At 60.2% G+C, this 17,419-nt stretch overlaps 1 protein-coding gene across 6 annotated transcripts in view; it reads right to left on the bottom strand.

Moving 5' to 3' along the window:
* The window catches only part of ZMIZ1 (zinc finger MIZ-type containing 1), a 233,868-nt gene that overhangs the window by 4,835 nt on the left and 211,614 nt on the right, over positions 1-17,419 (bottom strand). For 4 of the 6 annotated variants that reach the window (XM_047824470.1, XM_047824472.1, XM_047824473.1 and 1 more), the window contains 13 exons: positions 16,689-16,979; positions 13,758-13,940; positions 12,496-12,573; positions 11,647-11,821; positions 10,816-10,957; positions 9,415-9,625; positions 8,512-8,617; positions 7,430-7,590; positions 6,342-6,409; positions 5,964-6,032; positions 5,242-5,486; positions 3,944-4,110; positions 449-706 (listed from right to left, as the gene is read on the bottom strand). In XM_047824470.1, coding sequence (XP_047680426.1) covers positions 449-706; positions 3,944-4,110; positions 5,242-5,486; positions 5,964-6,032; positions 6,342-6,409; positions 7,430-7,590; positions 8,512-8,617; positions 9,415-9,625; positions 10,816-10,957; positions 11,647-11,821; positions 12,496-12,573; positions 13,758-13,940; positions 16,689-16,979 — 2,154 coding nt within the window. The remainder of the gene's footprint in view (positions 1-448; positions 707-3,943; positions 4,111-5,241; positions 5,487-5,963; positions 6,033-6,341; positions 6,410-7,429; positions 7,591-8,511; positions 8,618-9,414; positions 9,626-10,815; positions 10,958-11,646; positions 11,822-12,495; positions 12,574-13,757; positions 13,941-16,688; positions 16,980-17,419) is intronic. The other 2 variants (XM_047824474.1, XM_047824475.1) reach the window with 2 other exon arrangements.

Raw genomic sequence — 17,419 nt, 5'->3', positions numbered from 1 at the left:
GCCAGAGAGTGTGGCGAACACTGAGATGGCAAGCTTGATGTGGGGGTGGGAGCGGGGAGGGGGTGGGAAGGAAGAAGGGCAGGGGGCCTTCCTGTGCTTCCTCCAGGACCCTGGCCCAGAGGGACTCTGTGAGGGCCTGTGGGGGAAGGTGGGGTGGGGCAGGGAGGGGCTGCAGGACTGTGGCCGAGGGGACCGAAGGGCAGGTGCCGGCAAGGTGGGGAAGGGGGCGGGGGAGGGATGCTGGGACCCTTGGTGAGGCTTCCCCACTGTGGGGTTTCCTGGTTCTGGAGCCAGGGGAGGCAGGCTGGCTAGGCCCACCCACCACCCACCCACCCCCTCATAGCTGCACCTCCTCCACCCTGGGCCTTGAGCCCTCGACACCCACCCCTGCTCTCGGGCAGGTCCCAGCGCCAGGCCTAGCCCCAGGCCGGTGGTGACCCCAACTTACATCCAGCGAAGGCTCCGGCATGTCGGATGCTCCCTGTGCTCCGGCCTGACCCTCTAAGGCTGAGGAGGGGTTAAAGGTCAGGTCGCTGTGTGGATGGTTGCTGGGAGCGGCCTGTGGCGGTTGCCGGGGAGGCTGGGAAGGAGGAGGAGGAGCCCCACTGTGATGTAATGGAGGCCCTGACTGGCTGCTGGGGTGTGGGACGTGCAAACCTTGTTGTATGGAGGGATGGGGCTGGTCAGAACTGCCAGCGTGTGGCATCTGTGGAGGAGGAGAGAGCAGGAGAAAAGAAATGTGAGGTGACGAGGTACAGCAACGAGATGCCTGGAGAAATGAAAACCAAACAAGACCAGGAAAATAACAAACCCCCAAAACAAAGCCACCCCCTTACAAAGCTCAATGCTTTTTGTTGTTGTTGTCGTTTCGCAGAGAAACAAACAAAAAAAGTCCTCCCCCGAGGCCGCCAGTCAGGGAGGCTGTGGAGAGGGAGGCGGGGCCGGGGCCTGTGAGGCCAGGTGGGGGCCGGGAGGGAGGTGGCCCGGAGCTCTGGGACAAGCAGACACGGAGAGCATGGTCCAGGCCCCCCCGCAAGCCCCTCTGCCTCTGTAGCCCGGACACCATCACCACAATGAACAGGAAGGGCAGAATGGAGAAGCAAATGGGCATGTTTCCAAGGAGTGGGGAGGCGGGGAGGGTGACGCTGGCAGCGTGGTACGGCACACCCCTTCCCCCCACCCCTGCCCGCTGCCCCCCGAGGGCCAGGGGCAGCGGACAGCAGACACGGACAGACAGCATGGGCAGGCGTGCAGCTCAGGAAGGGGTCTGCGTCCCACAACGGGCCCTGGCCGGGGGGGAGGGGGGGCGATGCTGGACACAGAGGCACCTTCCAAGGGCCCGAGGTGGCAGCGGCTGGCCCCTTGGGACCAGCCCTGCCCGCTGCCCAGGGTAGGGCAGAATTGAGCCCCGAGTCAAAGGGGCAGAGCAGGGCTTCTCCGCATTGCCGGACCCTTCCTGTTGGCCACCCACCTAGGCAGCGGTAGGCCGCGTCCCTGGGTGCCGAGGAAGGCAGGCACCTCTGTGCCTCGCTGGGCGCTAGGGCTCACAGAGGGGGTGCCCCGGTGAGGCAGGAAGTGCTTCTCTAACAGATCCACTAGAGGCCCGTGCTCTCCTGTGTGCACGTGGACTGAAACACCAGGGCTGTGGCCGGGCAGGGGGCCTTATGGTGTATGACATCGAAACTTCCCTGCTGGTCTGGGTGCTATCCCAAGTAGCCTCCCTTCAGAGCTCAGATCTTGAAGCACAAGTCCACACTCTCAGCCCATGGCCAGTGCCCCGACAGGTCCTCCAACCGCACTCACACGATGCTAGCCAAGGGGAGTCTGACCCGCCAGGCTGCCGGTGAGCAAATGTCTCCTTGGTCTTTTTATACCTTCCTACCCACCCCATCTTCCAGGCCATGCACACATTTCGTTTTTCCTTCGTGGGTTTCGAAACAGCAGCCTGATCTCCAGACCCTAGTACCTCTTCCTGTTTCTCCTAAAGCTGCTCCCAGGCCTTGCTGGGAGCCTCTGCTCAGTCCAGCCAGCCCCAGGCAGCACAGGGCCCCTTCCATCCCGGGACCGACTGTACGACTGTGGGACGGTGTGTGGGGGGGGGGATGCACACGAGGCGGGAAGGACCAGGAGAGGCTGGAAGGATGGCCACCATGACTGTCAGTAAGAGGCCAGCTTGTGACTCCCACCCATGACCGTGGGTGCCCCACAGTGCCCATTCTGGGGGGCAGGGAGTGGCTCCACACTCCTGGAGCAGCCCAGCCCAGCCCAGGCAGACAGTCTCTAGATCTGCTGACAACGGCTGTCCCCCTCAGGCCCAGAGGGATGCTCTGAGACCTGCTGATACACCTGTCACCTCTCCTGCAAGGAAGAGTCCTTCAGTGACCCAGCACCTGACGGGAGCCTCTCTGCCAGTGTCCGCGCACGTGGGCATCCAGCTGGTGCTCAGCCAGGGCCAGGCTGCCCTGGCGCGGGGCAGTTTATCCGTGACTGTACTATCCCTCTTCGCAGCTGTACTTCTGGGTCGCCGTCTAGCAAAAGCCCAGAAATAGGGAAGGACGGTGCATATCTAGGGAGCACCCCTGGGCGGCGGGGGTGGTGGGGGGGGGGGCAGGCTGTGAAGTCAACTCACAGGCTTAGGGCCCTCTGAAAAGACCCCAGGTGGCAGGGCTCAGAAAGTAAGCGACATCCTGCTGCCATTGTCCAGTGCTGGGACCTCTGTGTGTGACAGGTGAGCGTGTATGGGGTGTGATCTGGGTGACTCCTGGGCATGGACTGCTGAGGAAACGGGGGGAGCTGGGAGAGAGGCCCCCAGAAGTCAGAAGCTCCATGAGGCAGAAAGGAACTTGCGAAAATGTGGCTGAAGCCCCGTGACAGCAGCTATGTCTGACTTGGCATTCTGGAGTTCCATAGGAAAGATGCTGCAGTGTCCCTCTCCCAGAAGCCTTCCGGTTAACAGCCACTCTTGCTGAGAATCGGGTGGCTCGGGACGGGACAGCTTCTGGCAGAGCCAACCCCGTGTGGATCACAGTGCGATCCCAAGGCCCTTCCTCCCAGGCCACATGGGGGAAGATGGGGGGCCTGCAGCCTGGCTTTCCGGTGCAGGCCCGCCCAACCCCACTGCCGGGCCCTCTACGACTGCCCCTCCTCCTGAGGGGAGAGACCAGGGACAGACAGAACGACTGAGGCCTGACTTCAGCCCTCAGGCCCCGGTTTCCCCAAACACCCCAACCGTGCTGTCTCCATCCGAGCACTGCCAGAACCTTCGCTCCGTGGGCACAAGGCCTGTGTCTGTCTTGCTCACACCAGGTACAAAACCTGGCCCGGAGCAAAGGCTCAGGAAATGTGTTCTAAGTCAAACAGAGCCACGCAGTACTCACTGGAAGAGGACCTGGGGTGGCCAGGCCTCTTACCACTGTTGGGTGTGTTAACAGGTGACACGGGACGGGGCGTGAATATTCTGAGGCTGAGCAGGCGGTGGCGATATGCAGAAGACTCAGACCCCTGGGGAGCAGGTGCCTAGGCGTGAGACAAAATTCCAGATAGCTGGGGCTACCGTAGGTCAGCATCTGAGTGTGCGTGTCAGGGAGAGAGGCTGGTGGCAGTGGTGTGTGTGGGGGTGTGGTGGGCATGTGTGGGAGGTGGGCGTGTGTACGTGCAGTGTGTGTGCAGACAGGAGCCTGCAGCTTCCCCCATCTGAGAATCCAACGTCCTAGGTGAAACCAACGTCCTTGGCCAAGTCCAAGGACACCGACTCAGCCTCGGTCAGGCCTCTCACTTCCTTCTGAGCCCCCAGACCCAATTGGCAGTCTTCCCCTTTGCCTGGGAGGGAGCTAGGCAAACATCAGAAAGGTCCTTGGGGGAGCCCTCTGCTCCCAGCCGCCCCACGCAGAGGACGGGGGTGAAGGGGGAGGTAGGGAGGTCAGGAGGATGAAGAGGTACTCACAGTTTCCTGCATGGGGTGACTGAGGGGTTTCTCGAGGGCGGCCATGTTGTTGGGCATGTCCGGGGGGTGGGAGAGCTGGGGCGGCCCGTGCATGAAGTCGTTCATGGACGTCCCGCCAGGGTTTCCGTGGGGGAAGTCAAAGTTGCCATGGCCCTGGTAGTTGTTGCCTGGGGAGAAAACAAGATGGCACCGGGGCAGTGTCACCCAGAGGGAAGGCAGCCACGGGGCGGGGGGAGTGGGGGGACACGGAGTATGTAAGTTAAGATGTGACTCCTGTCCTGGCTCCTGTGGCCTTAGACGGAGCAGCAATACAGCCTCCTCTGGTGGGCCTCAGCACCCCAGGACTTGAGCTGTTTTACAGTTACGAGCAGGAACAGAGTGTGAGCAAGAGGTAGGCCCGGCTCCTGTGGGCAGGGGAAGATGATGCCCCAGTCTGAGCCTTCCTCAGGATCTGCTGCGCTAGACCCCAAGACCTGTTTCCTCACTGCCCCCCACGTGGCTGCACCCCTTCAGTGGGAAGACCGCAGCCCAGAGTGGGAGATCACAATTTCAAGTCCACAAAGAGAGCTGCACCAGCCTCGAGGTGACACCATTAGAAGCCAGCTGTCTGGCTTCCCTGGCCCTTGCTCCTTCCCCAACATGGCCATGGAGAAGGATCAGAGGACCAGCATACTGGAAGGCTGTGGGATCCTGCTATGTGGGTTAACCTCTCCGGGCCTCTAATCATCCAGGAGACTGGATCCTGCAGGGAGCTGCCATTGCCAGTGTTTAAGGGGGCTGGGTACTTTCTAGGAACCCAGGGCAGTACAGCATAGCTTGGTCTGGACAGCAGGGAGAGTGAGAGGGCAGGGATGGTGAATTTGGTGGCCAGAGACCCCTGGAACTCTGTGCCTGGAAGGATGGGAGCATTTCAGGGACCGGGACAATACAGATCTCACAGAGAAACACGGAAGGGCTGGGGGAAGGGCCAAGAACTCCAAGTGGGAGTGTTCTGTTAGTGCCCCCAGCAAAGCAGGTTCCAAAGAAGGCAAGGAGCTGTCCCCTGGAGCTCCAGGAGGCAGAGCCCACTTCTCAGCAGGGTGCTGACCCATAGGGCTGGACGGAACCAGGTGGTAAAGGAGACACGATGGCGTTGAATGGGCCACCATACCCCCAAGTCCAGTGACATGGGTTGTGTTTTGGGGTGTATGTTGCCTCTACCTCTTCACACCACAATCCCCCTGCACCTGTCACGTGAGCCCAGAGACCCTGTACCCCTGCTGGGACTCCTCTCTCCCACCTCATCCAATGTCACCCACCTTGGTTGCTGTAATCGTTGGAGTTGGCGCCCCCCGGTGGAGGCGGGAGTGGGTAGGGGGATGGGCCAGGGCCCAGGGCTGCGATCATTTCCATGACGTTGGGCATGATCATCTGGCTGGGACTCATGGTCTTGAACCGCTTGGAGGGGATGCCATCTGGGTCATCTTTAATGTGCAGGTCTGACTTGATGGGGACTGGCCGCCAGCTGCACGTGGGGTCGATGGTGACCTCTTCAAACTCGGAGCTGGTGGGGAGCAATGGGGCAGAGCTGAGGTCACGTGGTACCAGGCCTGGGATACAAGGGCTTCTAGCCCAGGCAGACACTGAACTGTCCCTGCCTAGGCCCCTGTCCCCATCCTTGCCACGCTCTGCCATATGACAGGGGTGTGAGGGATTTTTACACCTGTTTGAGAGATGGGGAGGGTGAGGTGAGGAAAAGCAAGTGGCTGGACACAGGACAGCTGGCCCCAAGGCCTGCCGCCCAGGAAGTGGCTGTCCGGGGCACTGTCTTGTTCTGGCTGAGCTTTCTAGAAAGTTCATTCGCCCCCAGATAGAAAAGTTCCTGAGGTAGAGTCACAGAGGTGAGAGCTTGGGTTGGCGAATGGTCTGCAGCTGGGGACAGGGTGGGGTATCAGGAATGTCCCCGTCTCGTCTCCTCCAATCCAGGCGGGCATTCCCCTGCCCCCTCCATGTGCCCCGAGCTGGGGGGGTGCCCACTTACTGTTGGATGGCGTTCAGGATGCCCCACATGTACTGATCCACCTCCAGGCCCTCAAGCAGAGCCGTTTTACTAGAAAAAAAGAGAAGGGGGCTTGGCCTTTGCTCTTGGAGCCTAGGGACTAGCGCATAGCGCACCCCTTCCCACCAGGTCAAAGACTCTGCTTCTGCCACGGGTTACTACTGGAGGCAGTGACAGGAGAGCACGGCCTTGTGACAACTTGACACAAGAAGACTGCACGCGGCCCCTGTGCGCTGAGCTCCTCTGCCGTGTCTGGGTTCTCTGTTTGGCTCCTAGGGCAGGAGGAGGTGGCTAGACCCCAGACGGCAGGCCCAGATGGAGGCCAGTGAGGAAGGTCCCGCCGGGGTAGGTGTTACTCACTTGCACACAGGACACCGCCAGGTCCCTCTCTCACAATTCAGCTGCAGGTACGACTCCAGGTCAAAGCACTGCAGAGGCCGGGAGACAGACAGACAGACAGACAGATGAGAGGACGCGTAGGTGCAAGTGCCATCGTCTCTGGGACCCTTGTGGAGATCTCCCAGCAGGGAGGGAGCGGGGGGCGGGGAGACGGGGGCTGGGTTGTGGGGGCCGGCGATCATGAGGCCTTTCCCCTGCTCACATGGCTAGCCGGCCACGTTGAGTCCCTGCATGGCTCACTTCTGACACCACCCTTGTGCCCGATGGCCCCTCGCCTGTGTCCTCTCAGAAGGCTTCCTGGCTCACCCAACAGCGTGTCTCCACAGACCCTGACCCATGACGGCCTGGCTTCCCCGTCAGCCCAGCCCCAGCTCCGAGAACACCTCCAGTCGAGTTCATCAGTACGTGTTGGTGCCCACAACGTTCTCCCTGAGGGAAGCTCCTGCCCTACCATGAAGCCCTCCAGACCTGCTGTGTGGAGGGAGGGGCCGAGGCTTCACCTGGCTTGGCCCCCCAGCCTCTGCAGGAATGGCCGCTCCCCCTCTTCTGGGACTTCTTCCTGAGCAGCCCCCACCCAGGGAATCCCACCCATCCAGGCTGCCCACATTTGCACAGTGCTCTATCAGAGCAACCCAGGCCACGACAGTCACTCATTCCACGGCCACTTCCTGAACACCTGCTTGGGGCCAGGCCCCAGGACACAGCAGCAATCAGGCAGAGGTGTCCCTGCCCTGGGGCTCCAGGCCAGCTGTGGCCTTATGTGCAGGACTTGCAGCTGGCTTCTGACATCTGTCAGGACTGGGACTGTCCAAATCGGTTCTGGGGCCCCCTGGGAACCTAGCCCTGAGCATGCAGAGAAGATGCTCGCTCAAAGGATGGACGGAGGCCGGAGGGAGTGAATACAACCGGATGCTGATGGCCGCCGAGTCCTCTGGGGACCAGAAACAGGCCCTGCTGCCCGCCCTCCCGCCCCTGCCTGCCCCTCACCATCCCAGCCAGATGCCAGCCATCCTGCTCCCGCTCGAGCTGCACCTGCCAGGACCACTCACCTGGACGTGCTTGCAGTCGTGACCTCGAGCAGGCAGCTGGATGCGCCGGAATGTGATGGGACACTTCAGAGACACCTTGATGGCTGTCTGCTCCACGCCATCCTCTCCGTTGAGGGTCGTGTTGCCTGACGAGGCAGCCACACTGCTGAAATTCCGCTTGACTGTGGGGCAGGAGGCACAGGTGGCTGAGGAGGACGGGGCCACCCTGCACACATCACACTCCCTCGTGTGGCTAAAACACACCCTGCCCGGACAATGGGAGGTCCTGGGAATAACTAGCGCACCCAGGCCTGGTCACAGGGGAGCTCGGCGTGCCGGGTGCCCTGGGCCACCCAGCTCTCTGGGACGGCAGCCCCCACGTGCGACGTGTGGAACGCATGTGGCCCCGGAGCAGCCGCGTCAGCTCCCCAGTCTCTGCGGAACAGACCCCGCCTTCACCAGCACGGGGGACTTTCTACGGCACTTACAGAAACACGGTCTGGCCCTTCCCACTGATTTTCTGGGTCAGTGGAGAGCCCTTCAGGTGCTCCCGTGCTCACTTCTACAAGGGTGGAGATGGGAACGGACAAGCGCCGGGCGGGGACGGAGGGCTCAGGAGGTGATGTGGAGAAGCAAGTCGAGCGGAGAGGCAGCAGTGCACCGCCCTGCATACTGCCCCCCAGTCATCACCTGGGTGCCTCCTCCAAAGGAGGGGACTCTGAGCCAAGACCCTGTCTCTAGTTTATACATGAGCTGTTGAGGTGGGGAGGCTGGTCCAGAATCCACCCCTGGGTGAAGATCCCCTTTGTCCAGTTCCTAGAAGTGATCTTCTAGGTGATCACCTCCTCCAGGAAGCTTGCCTGGCCTGTCTACACCACGGTGTGTGGTTTTAATTTGCCTCACATCCTGTGCTGCGAGCCAGCTCTTCCATGTGAGGTAGGCCTCACAGCCCATGCTCATCTGATCACCCCCACGGCTCCAGAAGGAGGGACATGAGCTGGGGGGGCGGTGGGGACTGGTGCCAAGGAACGCTCGGGCCCCGGGGTGTGTGCATGGAGCCAAAGGCCGGTCCCGGTTCTCATTCCCTGCGCCCCCGCACTCACTTTTCGTGATACAGTGCTCCGCGGGCAGGAGGCGTTTCTTGAGGAGGCCTTGCAGCACGGAGCGCACGGAGGGCCGGTGGACCAGCTGCAGCACGAAGAGGTGGGACTGCCGAGGAAAAGCGTACTCAGTCCCCACCCCAAGGCCCCAAGGCCCCCACGGCCGGGCCCACTTGTGCCCAGAGGCCCCTGGAGGCCAAGCACAGGAAAGGGCCCATGATCCACAGTGATGCCACTCTAGAAGAGGGTCTCCTGAGGCCCAGGATGTGTCCTGGGACTTGTGAGCCTGGGGACCCGGGCAACGGTCACCACTTGGGGGACCGTTACCTGGGCTCTAGGCTGACTCTGATGTTGAAAACCTCCTGGCCTGAGTTATGGGACACCAGGCATGAGGACTGGAGTGGGCCTCACTTCCTAACCTTGCCTGGCACGGCTCCATATCATGTGTTCTCCACCTTTCCTGCCAGAGGGGGTCACCCCTGTCTTCACTCCTCCGGGAAGCCTTCCAGGACTGCACACCCCCACAAGCCCCTACAGGTTCCTCATTCTGACAGCATTCCCCATCCTGTGACTTCTCAGGATCATTTTCCTTCCCGTATGTCCCTCACAGAGGCCAGCAGAGCGGGACAGGCAGGCAATCTATTTCCCCACAGGTCCCTGGGCAAGCCCTGTGTGCCAGGCCCGGATCTCTGGGAGGACAGGAGTGTGGCTCAGATGTGGATCCAGAGCAGGTCACGGATCGGGGGGACACACATAGTTATTCCACAGCCCTGGGGCAACGTCTGTGAAGACGTGTTTCTGCAAGACCACTGCCGTGGCCGCGGGGATGAGGACAGAGACCCGCAGTCAAGGCTGCAGGCCAGAGGGGGACTCAGCCCCCCACGCCAGCCCCACCCGCACACTCACGCAGCAGCAGGCCGTGACGGTGATCTGGATGGTGTTGCGGCCTGGCTGGCACACGTGCTTGAGGTGCAGGGGCTTGTGGGAGGTCTTGTTGTCCCCGCGTTCGATGGTGAGGGGCGTGGCGTTCACGCTGACCTGCACCGAGGCCGGCCAGTTGGTGTTCATCTGCCGGTCCTCGTGGTGGTAGCACTTGAACTGCAGCTCCAGGTCGGACCTGAGGGGGTGCGGTGAGGCTCAGCTGGCTCTGCCCGGGGCCTTGGTGACGCCTGGCCACCTCGCCACAGCCGGAGTCCCTCAGGGCCACGCGTCCTCCGCTGGCACCACCGCCTTCGCCTCCCCGGGCTCTCCTCTCCCACTTTGGATGCTCCCCCTGCCCACATCCCCAGTCCAAACCCACCGCCACAGCCCAGAGTCCCCTGCACTGTTCACTCCAGCCACACCCCACAGCTCTGCTGGTCTCCTCCTGACTGCTCCCCGTAGCCCCTCTATCCTGTGCCCCAAGGATGGAGACAGAGGAAAGAAACGGACAGACAGTAATGTGACAAGACCAGCTAGGGGACTGATTATGTCCAAATCAGACTCCAGTTGGGAGCAGCAGCCAGGTCAGCCGGCTCAGTGTGGTCAAGGCATTGAGTGAGCTGTGCGTGCACACATATGTGCCCAGGGCAGACCCGTCTCGTGCCTTTTAGGTGCTCACTGGGCAACTAACGGTTGCAAGTGTGAGTCCTGCCTGAGGAGGAAGGGCCGAGGGTGGAGACACCAGTGGGTCCCGGCATTCAAGAGAACTGGGTCTGAGTCCCAGCTCTGCCGCTTCTCTGGTCTCACTGCCAACGGCACAAGCATTGCCCACTGACAAGATCCAGGTAGTGACGTCGTGTGGGAGGCACAGAACACAGGGCCTGGCCTGGCCAGCCACCTCCAGACCTTGTACTCGAGTGTGTCTGGACGTCTGAGAGCTGCCTGGCTCGGCGGCCAGCCCCTCGCAACCTGTCGGACTTGCTGGTCCCGCCCAAGCCAGCCCCATCCCTCTGTGTCCCCGCTCTAGCCACAGCAAACCATGTTCAAGTTCCTCTTGCCAACTCGGGGCCTCTGCGTTGAATACTGCCTTATTGGCCTTTGGGTCTGAGCTAGCCACCTTTTCCTCTGGGAGGTCGTCCCCGATCAGTCTCTCAGGACCAGGGTGAGTGACAGCTGCTTCCCTGCTCTTAGGCCACCATACCTGCTGAGGCCTGTGACATCCCCCAAACCTTGCAGAGAGCAGGGCCCAATCAATGATGCTGAACGGGTGAAGGTGGCAGGCAGATGCTGCTATGATCTGTTCACGGCAATGCCTGGGCTAGGGAGGTCACCACCGGGGACTTCCTTCCCCCGGCTTGAGCCTGTGCCCCCCGCCATGACACTCACCTCCACATCAGCGTCTGGTGGACTGTGGGCCGCAGGTGAAAGACGTGGTTGCTGACAGCCAGGTTGTGCTCCAGGCGGAAGGGCTCCAGCACCACGCCGTCCCGCACGGGGAACGTGAGCCGCAGCTCGTCATTGTGGTTGGCTGGGTGGGGAAGGAGCTGGATGAGCCCCGTGCCTGTGGCCGCACGGGCACACAGAAACATGGGCTCCAGGGCTGTGGGTGGAGCTCGCTCGCCCACGCAACACGCACCCTTAACTGCACGCTCACGGGGCCACACAGGCGTGTGTGTAAACAGGGCCACAGAAGCTGGGCTCTTTGCCCGCGTGCACACCAGGGAGCCTGTTGCTTCTGTCAGTCCACCCGACCCTATCCTGACCACCCCTGAGTCCTGTGTCCCACTCACCCTGGCTCTACTTCCCCTCTTATGCCCACCGACTCCCCACTCTGGAAGCGCCAGGCTTCTCCGCCCAGCCCCTCTCCGCAGCTGGGAGCTGCTTTTCCTTCCAGCCTCCAGCTGCTCAGGAAGGTGATGAGGACTGTTGGCGGCACAGCCCTACCCCAAATTTCCCTTCTGGGTGGGGCTTATCTGCTTTCAAGCCCTCCTGCCCTTGCCACACACCCAGCACCCACAGGCAGTCCAACTTCCAAGCCCCCTGGCTCCTGGCCCACTGCAGGGCCCTGGATGGAGCTGGCCAGACAGAGGGAAGAGGTGGGGCTGGCCAGACAGAGGGAGGAGGTGGGGCTGGCCAGACAGAGGGAGGAGGTGGGGCTGGCCAGACAGAGGGAGGAGGTGGGGCTGGCCAGACAGAGGGAGGAGGTGGGGCACTCACCTGGGGGTGGTGGCAGAGCGCTCATATTTGGCTTGATGTCAGGCGGGAAGGGTGGTTTAACGTCTTGGCTGGGGGACAGATACGGGGGGATGCTGCTCCCGGGGGTCATGGGGGGCGTGGGGTTCCCTGGAACAGGTGAGTGGGGGTAATTTGCCACAGGAACCGGCCTAGGAGGCTGGGGGGAAAGAGAAACCACACATAGGTTATGGGGTCACAGGGATAGGAGGGACTATGTCTGTGGACATACACCCCACCCACCCCACAGTCCTGGGACTATGGTTCCTGGTCCCTCAAGGGAAGAGAGCCCTCCCCCACCCCTCGGGACATACATCTATCCTGGTCAGCACTAAGGCCTCTGTCTCAATTGGAAGACAGGTGGGCCTAGGAAGGGCCTTCCCACCCTTCACTTGGGTCATGGCACTGCAGTGCTAGGCAGGTGCAGCGTCCCCTGCCCGCTTGACAAACAGGGACATAGACTCAGGGTAGGGGGCACTAGTCTAATGCAATCTCAGGAGGAGAGGAGAGCTGGGGTGAAGCCCAGGTCTCTGGTTGCCTACATAATGACTCTAGACCATACCCTCCAACCCCCGCAGCTCAGGGGGTCCCCAGATGGAGGTGGGCCTGTAGCATCCTGGGCAATTGGCACCCCAGGAGCTCCTCACCCTTCTGGCCCCAGTCCTTATGCATCCCTGGCCCACCTGCCTGGACCTGTGGATTCCGTCTGGGCATTACTGTGTCCCAGAGCTGACGACCCGGGAATGCACCCTGATCCATGGGCCCGGGGACGGCATGGCCCCTTAGACACACAGGTGCACGGGGCTTAGAGCTAGGATGAAAACCGGAACATACCCTATTGACGTTCCCCTGGCTGTAGTTACTGTAGCTGCTTCCCGAGAAGGTGTTGTTTTGTCCATTAAATTGCTCTGGCTGTTAAAACAAGATAAACAACGTGATGAACGTGGAAGGCAGAAAAGCTACCAGAAGCCTGCTTTCTTTCCTGATGTGAAAATTGGCCAGCGGTACCATACAGGGGATGCTGGTGAGGCCCACCCAGTGCTGGGGTGCAGAGCGGGACAGGGGTGGAGCAGGCCACCCGCGGGGACAGCATTTCCCCTCTCTGTCCATAGCTAGCGATACAGCATGAGTTTACAAAAAAAAACCCAGAAACACCTAGCGTGTTAAAGCCGGAGCAGCGAAGGTGGTCATGTAAGTCAGCATGAATTCTCGCCAAATATACGTAAAAGTGTTTCTAGAGCAGGCTTCACTCCTGAGATGTACTTTACAATAATCCCAAAGAAGGAAAAAGCGAGGGACATTTGGGTGGCTCAGTCGGTTAAGCGTCCGGCTCTTGATTTTGGCTCATGTCATGACCTCACAGTTCCTGAGTTCAAGCCCCCGTTTGGGCTCTAAGCTGATAGCGCGGAGCCTGCTTGGGATTCTCTGGCTCCTTCTCTCTGTGCCCTGCTTCTGTTCCCTCCCTCTTTCTCAAAATAAATAAACATTAAAAAAAAAAAAAAAAAAGAGGGAGGAAAAAGCTATGTACCTGAAAGTATCCGTGATACTGTTACTTCCAAAGTGAAAAATCAGAAACAACCCAAATATCCAATAAAAAGTGAATAAAATAGGGTGTGGTTATGTATCCGCAGAATGTTAAACATCCTTAAAAGAATAAAAACCATGGAGACTTTGTAGCAATAAGTGACACGCTTGTGATTTCACGTCAAGTGAAAGAAACAGATTCAAAATTACAGCCTTAGCAACAGTCTCAGAACAGGCTGATGCCCATATGCGTGTAGTGAAACAAGGTTTAGAACTAATATTAATATATCTAGGTGGACGCTTTTTCCTTTAAAAAAATGCATTTTTTAAAATTATTATCCCGTGTGCTGTACATAGTGAAAGGAGAGGACAAAACCCTTGTCTGAGCCCCTGAGAACAGGAACGGACATTTTGGTCGCCGCACACATGGCTCTGAGGACAAGATGACACATCCTGGAAGTCTCTGCCTGCCCCCTGGTGACTCAGGGGAACACAGAGCCGAGAGGACACGGGTGGGGGTGGGGATGGGAGGTGGTGAGGGAGGAAGGGGCCTGTGGGGTGGGAGAACTCACCTTGTAATACTGCCCCATGTTGACCGTGGGGGGTGGGTACTGCCCCGTGCTCGGCTGGCTAGGCATCCTTTGCCCGGGGTAGTTGGGAGAGGTGAGCGGCCGTGGGGGGTTGGGGGTAGGGTACTGGCCTGGCTGGGTGGGGAACTGGCTGTTTGGTCCATATTGCTGGTTTCCATAGTTGGGCTGTGGCGGCAAAGGAGAGGAGAAGGTGTGTCAGTGTCGTGGGGCCAAGCTACTCACCAGACGGCCACCTCACCTCTGTCCTTGCTGTCTTCCACTGGCAAACTGCCCCCTCCCCCACCCGGAGAGAGGAGGCTGAACCAGATGATGTCTGAGGCCCTTGCCGCTCTGAGACACTAGGTTCTGGCTGTGCGGCTGGAGGCCCTCTCACCGTGAAGATGTCTTCTCCAAGTACCCTGCTCCCCGAACCGAGGGCACTTTCAGAGCCTCTCATTCCTGCCATCGTGAGGGGGCCCTATTCCAAAGCCCCCTTTGTGCCTCTCTTAGTACTTGGTACGTGACGGGGGAAGGCAGACAACAGGATGTGCTTCCAGAGAGGGGACTCCCTTGACCCCTGCAATCTGAGGCTGAATCTGGGAGGCACCGTCCCCAGAGCCCGCACTGAAGAGAACGCACAGCCACTCCGTTCTGGGCCATGTTGCAGGGGTGGGGAGAAGCCGCCTTGTGGAGGTTCCAGACAACCCTTCTCAAGACAGGCAACTGAGAGAGAAGACAGCTCCAGGGAGGGGCAGGACCACTGTCCTTGGAGATCTACAACGTGACACATGACACGCTGATGTCCACCTCGTAGCTGCCTTCCCCCTCTGTAAAATTAAGTGACCCTCAGGGGCCACCTGCCGCCCAGACACTCCAGGCCATCACGTCCTGTGGAGTCGCTGGCTCCCTCTCCCTTGTCTGTTGAAGCTCCTGGTTTAGTAACTTGTCTCTCTTGCCTCCAGGCTCAGAGGTCCCAGCTGTGTCCCGGAATCTGGTAGACAGTGGACCCTCCATAAATCCTCGCTCAACAAATGAAAGCAGGGTCTGAAGGTAAGCGGCGGAGGAGGGAGGTGTCCACGCCAGTGTCAGAGAATCTGCCACTCACACTGCTGGGACACGGTGGCCGCTCTGCATGACAGTGGGGTTCCCGTCACGTCACCGGAGGAGGAACGCAGGTGGGGGCTGGGGCCTTCCCACAAGCATGCAGAGGAGGAGTCCTGTGTGGCACGGGGCAGTCTGGCACCTGCCCCCGGCCCAACGTGCCAACAGCTCAAAGGTCCTAGAAGCACGCCGCTGCGAGGGAAGGCCTGCCTTCCCAGGCAGCGTCAGGCCACGTGACTACCCGGCGTCACAGGCATCAGCATTCTACGAAGAGGATGATTTAGTAAACATAAATGAAGGCCTCTGGCGGGCCCTGGGCAGTGCAGCACAGGGGCAGGCACAGACGGATGTCAGAGCAACGACTGGGAATTCCTTTCCCGATCTCCTTTCCTGCCATCACCTCCTTGGGGGCCCGCAGCCCTGAGTCTGGGTCTGCACATGCATCTCTAGCCCGGCCAGCAGGGACGCTGGAGTGTGAGCACAGAAGGGGCGAGAGAGGGCCCAGAGCTCATGTGGGGGGCTGTATGTGGGAGACAGAGGCCAGCGGCTTGAGCCCCCAGCACAAGGACAGCCAGGGCCTTGACAGCCACGGTCCTTCTCTGGCTGGTACCTCCCTGCACCCGTGCCCACCCAGGAGTGTCTGGGTGTTTGAAGAGGTCCCTGACCTCTCCCTTAACTGGATTCAGGATGCCTCCGACAACGGCCAAGCCCGAGCTAGGGTGAATACTGAGGGAATCACAGAGACCTTCGAGGAACTTAAGGTTGGACTCTAAACCCACTTGCAAGCCCGAGCTGAAGGCCACAGTTCTGAGACAAGCAGGGGGAAGCGGGTCTGAGAACAGGCAGCAAGCAGACAGCTGCCGGGGAAATTGCTCAGCAGGGAGCCTCGCCTAGGTAAGGAATCGAGGCAGGCTCCCTGAGGAGCGTGGGCGCTGGGCTAGGATTCTAGGGGCCCTGTGTCTTTTGCTCCTGAGCTAAATCCTTACCCAGATAGGCCACTTGCTGCCAACTTGTTTTCCCGTTGCTCACGGAAGGCCCTATGACACCCCCTCCAGGAAGTCCTCCTTCTCTGACCTCAAGCTGAATTCCATACACCCCACCGTGCATCACTGCCTTATGGGTTCTTGCTTAGACCTTCTCTTTCCTGCTGAGGTCTCGGTTCCCAGAGGACAGGTGTGGGTTTTACTTCCCTAAATCTTCACCGCCCCCTTGGCCGAGCTGGCTGGGCAGCCAATTAGGCAATGTTCCTCCCAAAAGAGCAGCTGACAGTTGATGGAGAAGAGCCCTAAGAAGCACGCTGTCTGCCTTCCAATCACTTCTCCGACGTGCACAGACATTAGATATGTACAGGGTTTTGTCTCTCCTCTCTCGCTCTTGGAAGTGAGAAGCCCTCAAGCGGATGTGAGGAATGTGGACTCGAGGAGGTTTCGCTCCTTACTCAAGTCACCCAGTAGCCTGTCGGCAGCTGCAGCTGTCCGTGCCCGCCCGGGGCCAAGCGCCCTGGGTACAGCCCCTCATGCAAATCTTCCAAGCAGCCCCAGGAGGTGGGCTGGACCGTCACCATCTTTTATAGGTGAAAAACCAAGACTCAAGAAGGGACATGGCTTGATCAAGGACTTTCAGCTGGGAAATGGCAGAGCTGGTCTTAAAGCCTGGAGCCCGATTCCTCAGTCCTTAGGCTTGGCCTTTTGGTCCAGGTTTTGTCCAGGTCAGTTCGTACCCTTTCCAAAGTACTGCCCACAGTCCCTGTGTTTTCAAGCCCCAGGTTTCCCCCCTCCCCCTCCCCGCCCCCAGCTCCCACCATGAACACCACCTGCCTGCTGTCACACTCACCTCTCCCGGGTATGGCCTCTTTATGCTTTGAATAGGCAGGGACTGGGGCCGGGGCCCCGGGTAGGTCTGCTGGGGCATCCGCTGCCCATGGGTGCCAAAGGGGCTGATGCCGGGCGGCCGGGGCTGGTTCATCCCCATGGGAGGGCCGCTCATCCCCGAGGGTGTCATGCCAGCCGCCATGCTTGCGGGGTTCATGCTGCCCCCCATGGAGGCAGGCCCCCGCGGCCCGGGCTGGTTCATGAATTGGCTGTTATACGCCTGGGTGGGACCCATCTGGAAAGAGGAACAGACCTTCAACGGGAGAAGAAGAAAAAAAAAAAGAATAAAATGCCACATGCATTGAAAGTGCAGGGAGGGAAGGGTGGGGAGGTGGGAGGCTCTGGGTTGGGGGGCACTTTCCTGTGTGGCTGCAGCTGGTGACCAGGCCCCAAGGGAATCTCTGGCCTCCTGGGCTCACCGCTGCCCTCTGCAGGCCACACGGGAAAGATGCAGCCCAAGGGTGTTATGGGGTGGGGGCGCAGTCACTCCAGAGAGCAGGCAGCATTTCCAGGGAGGCAGGCAGGGAACGGGAAGAAGGTGCAGAGGTGGGGAGGGGCGTGGAAGGATGGGGGGGGGCGGGATGAGGATGGAGGCAGGAGCCCCTTTCCTGGAAGCCCTGGCCCTGCCCTTGGCCAATGGAGACACACCCTCCATCGGCAGTCTGAGGCAGTCCCAGCTGTGCCCATCCTACG

This window comes from Prionailurus viverrinus, chromosome D2, assembly GCF_022837055.1.
Source record: "Prionailurus viverrinus isolate Anna chromosome D2, UM_Priviv_1.0, whole genome shotgun sequence".
Lineage (NCBI taxonomy): Eukaryota > Metazoa > Chordata > Mammalia > Carnivora > Felidae > Prionailurus > Prionailurus viverrinus.
The sequence above is the reverse complement of the archived record's forward strand: the minus strand, read 5'-3'. Positions and strand labels throughout refer to the sequence as shown.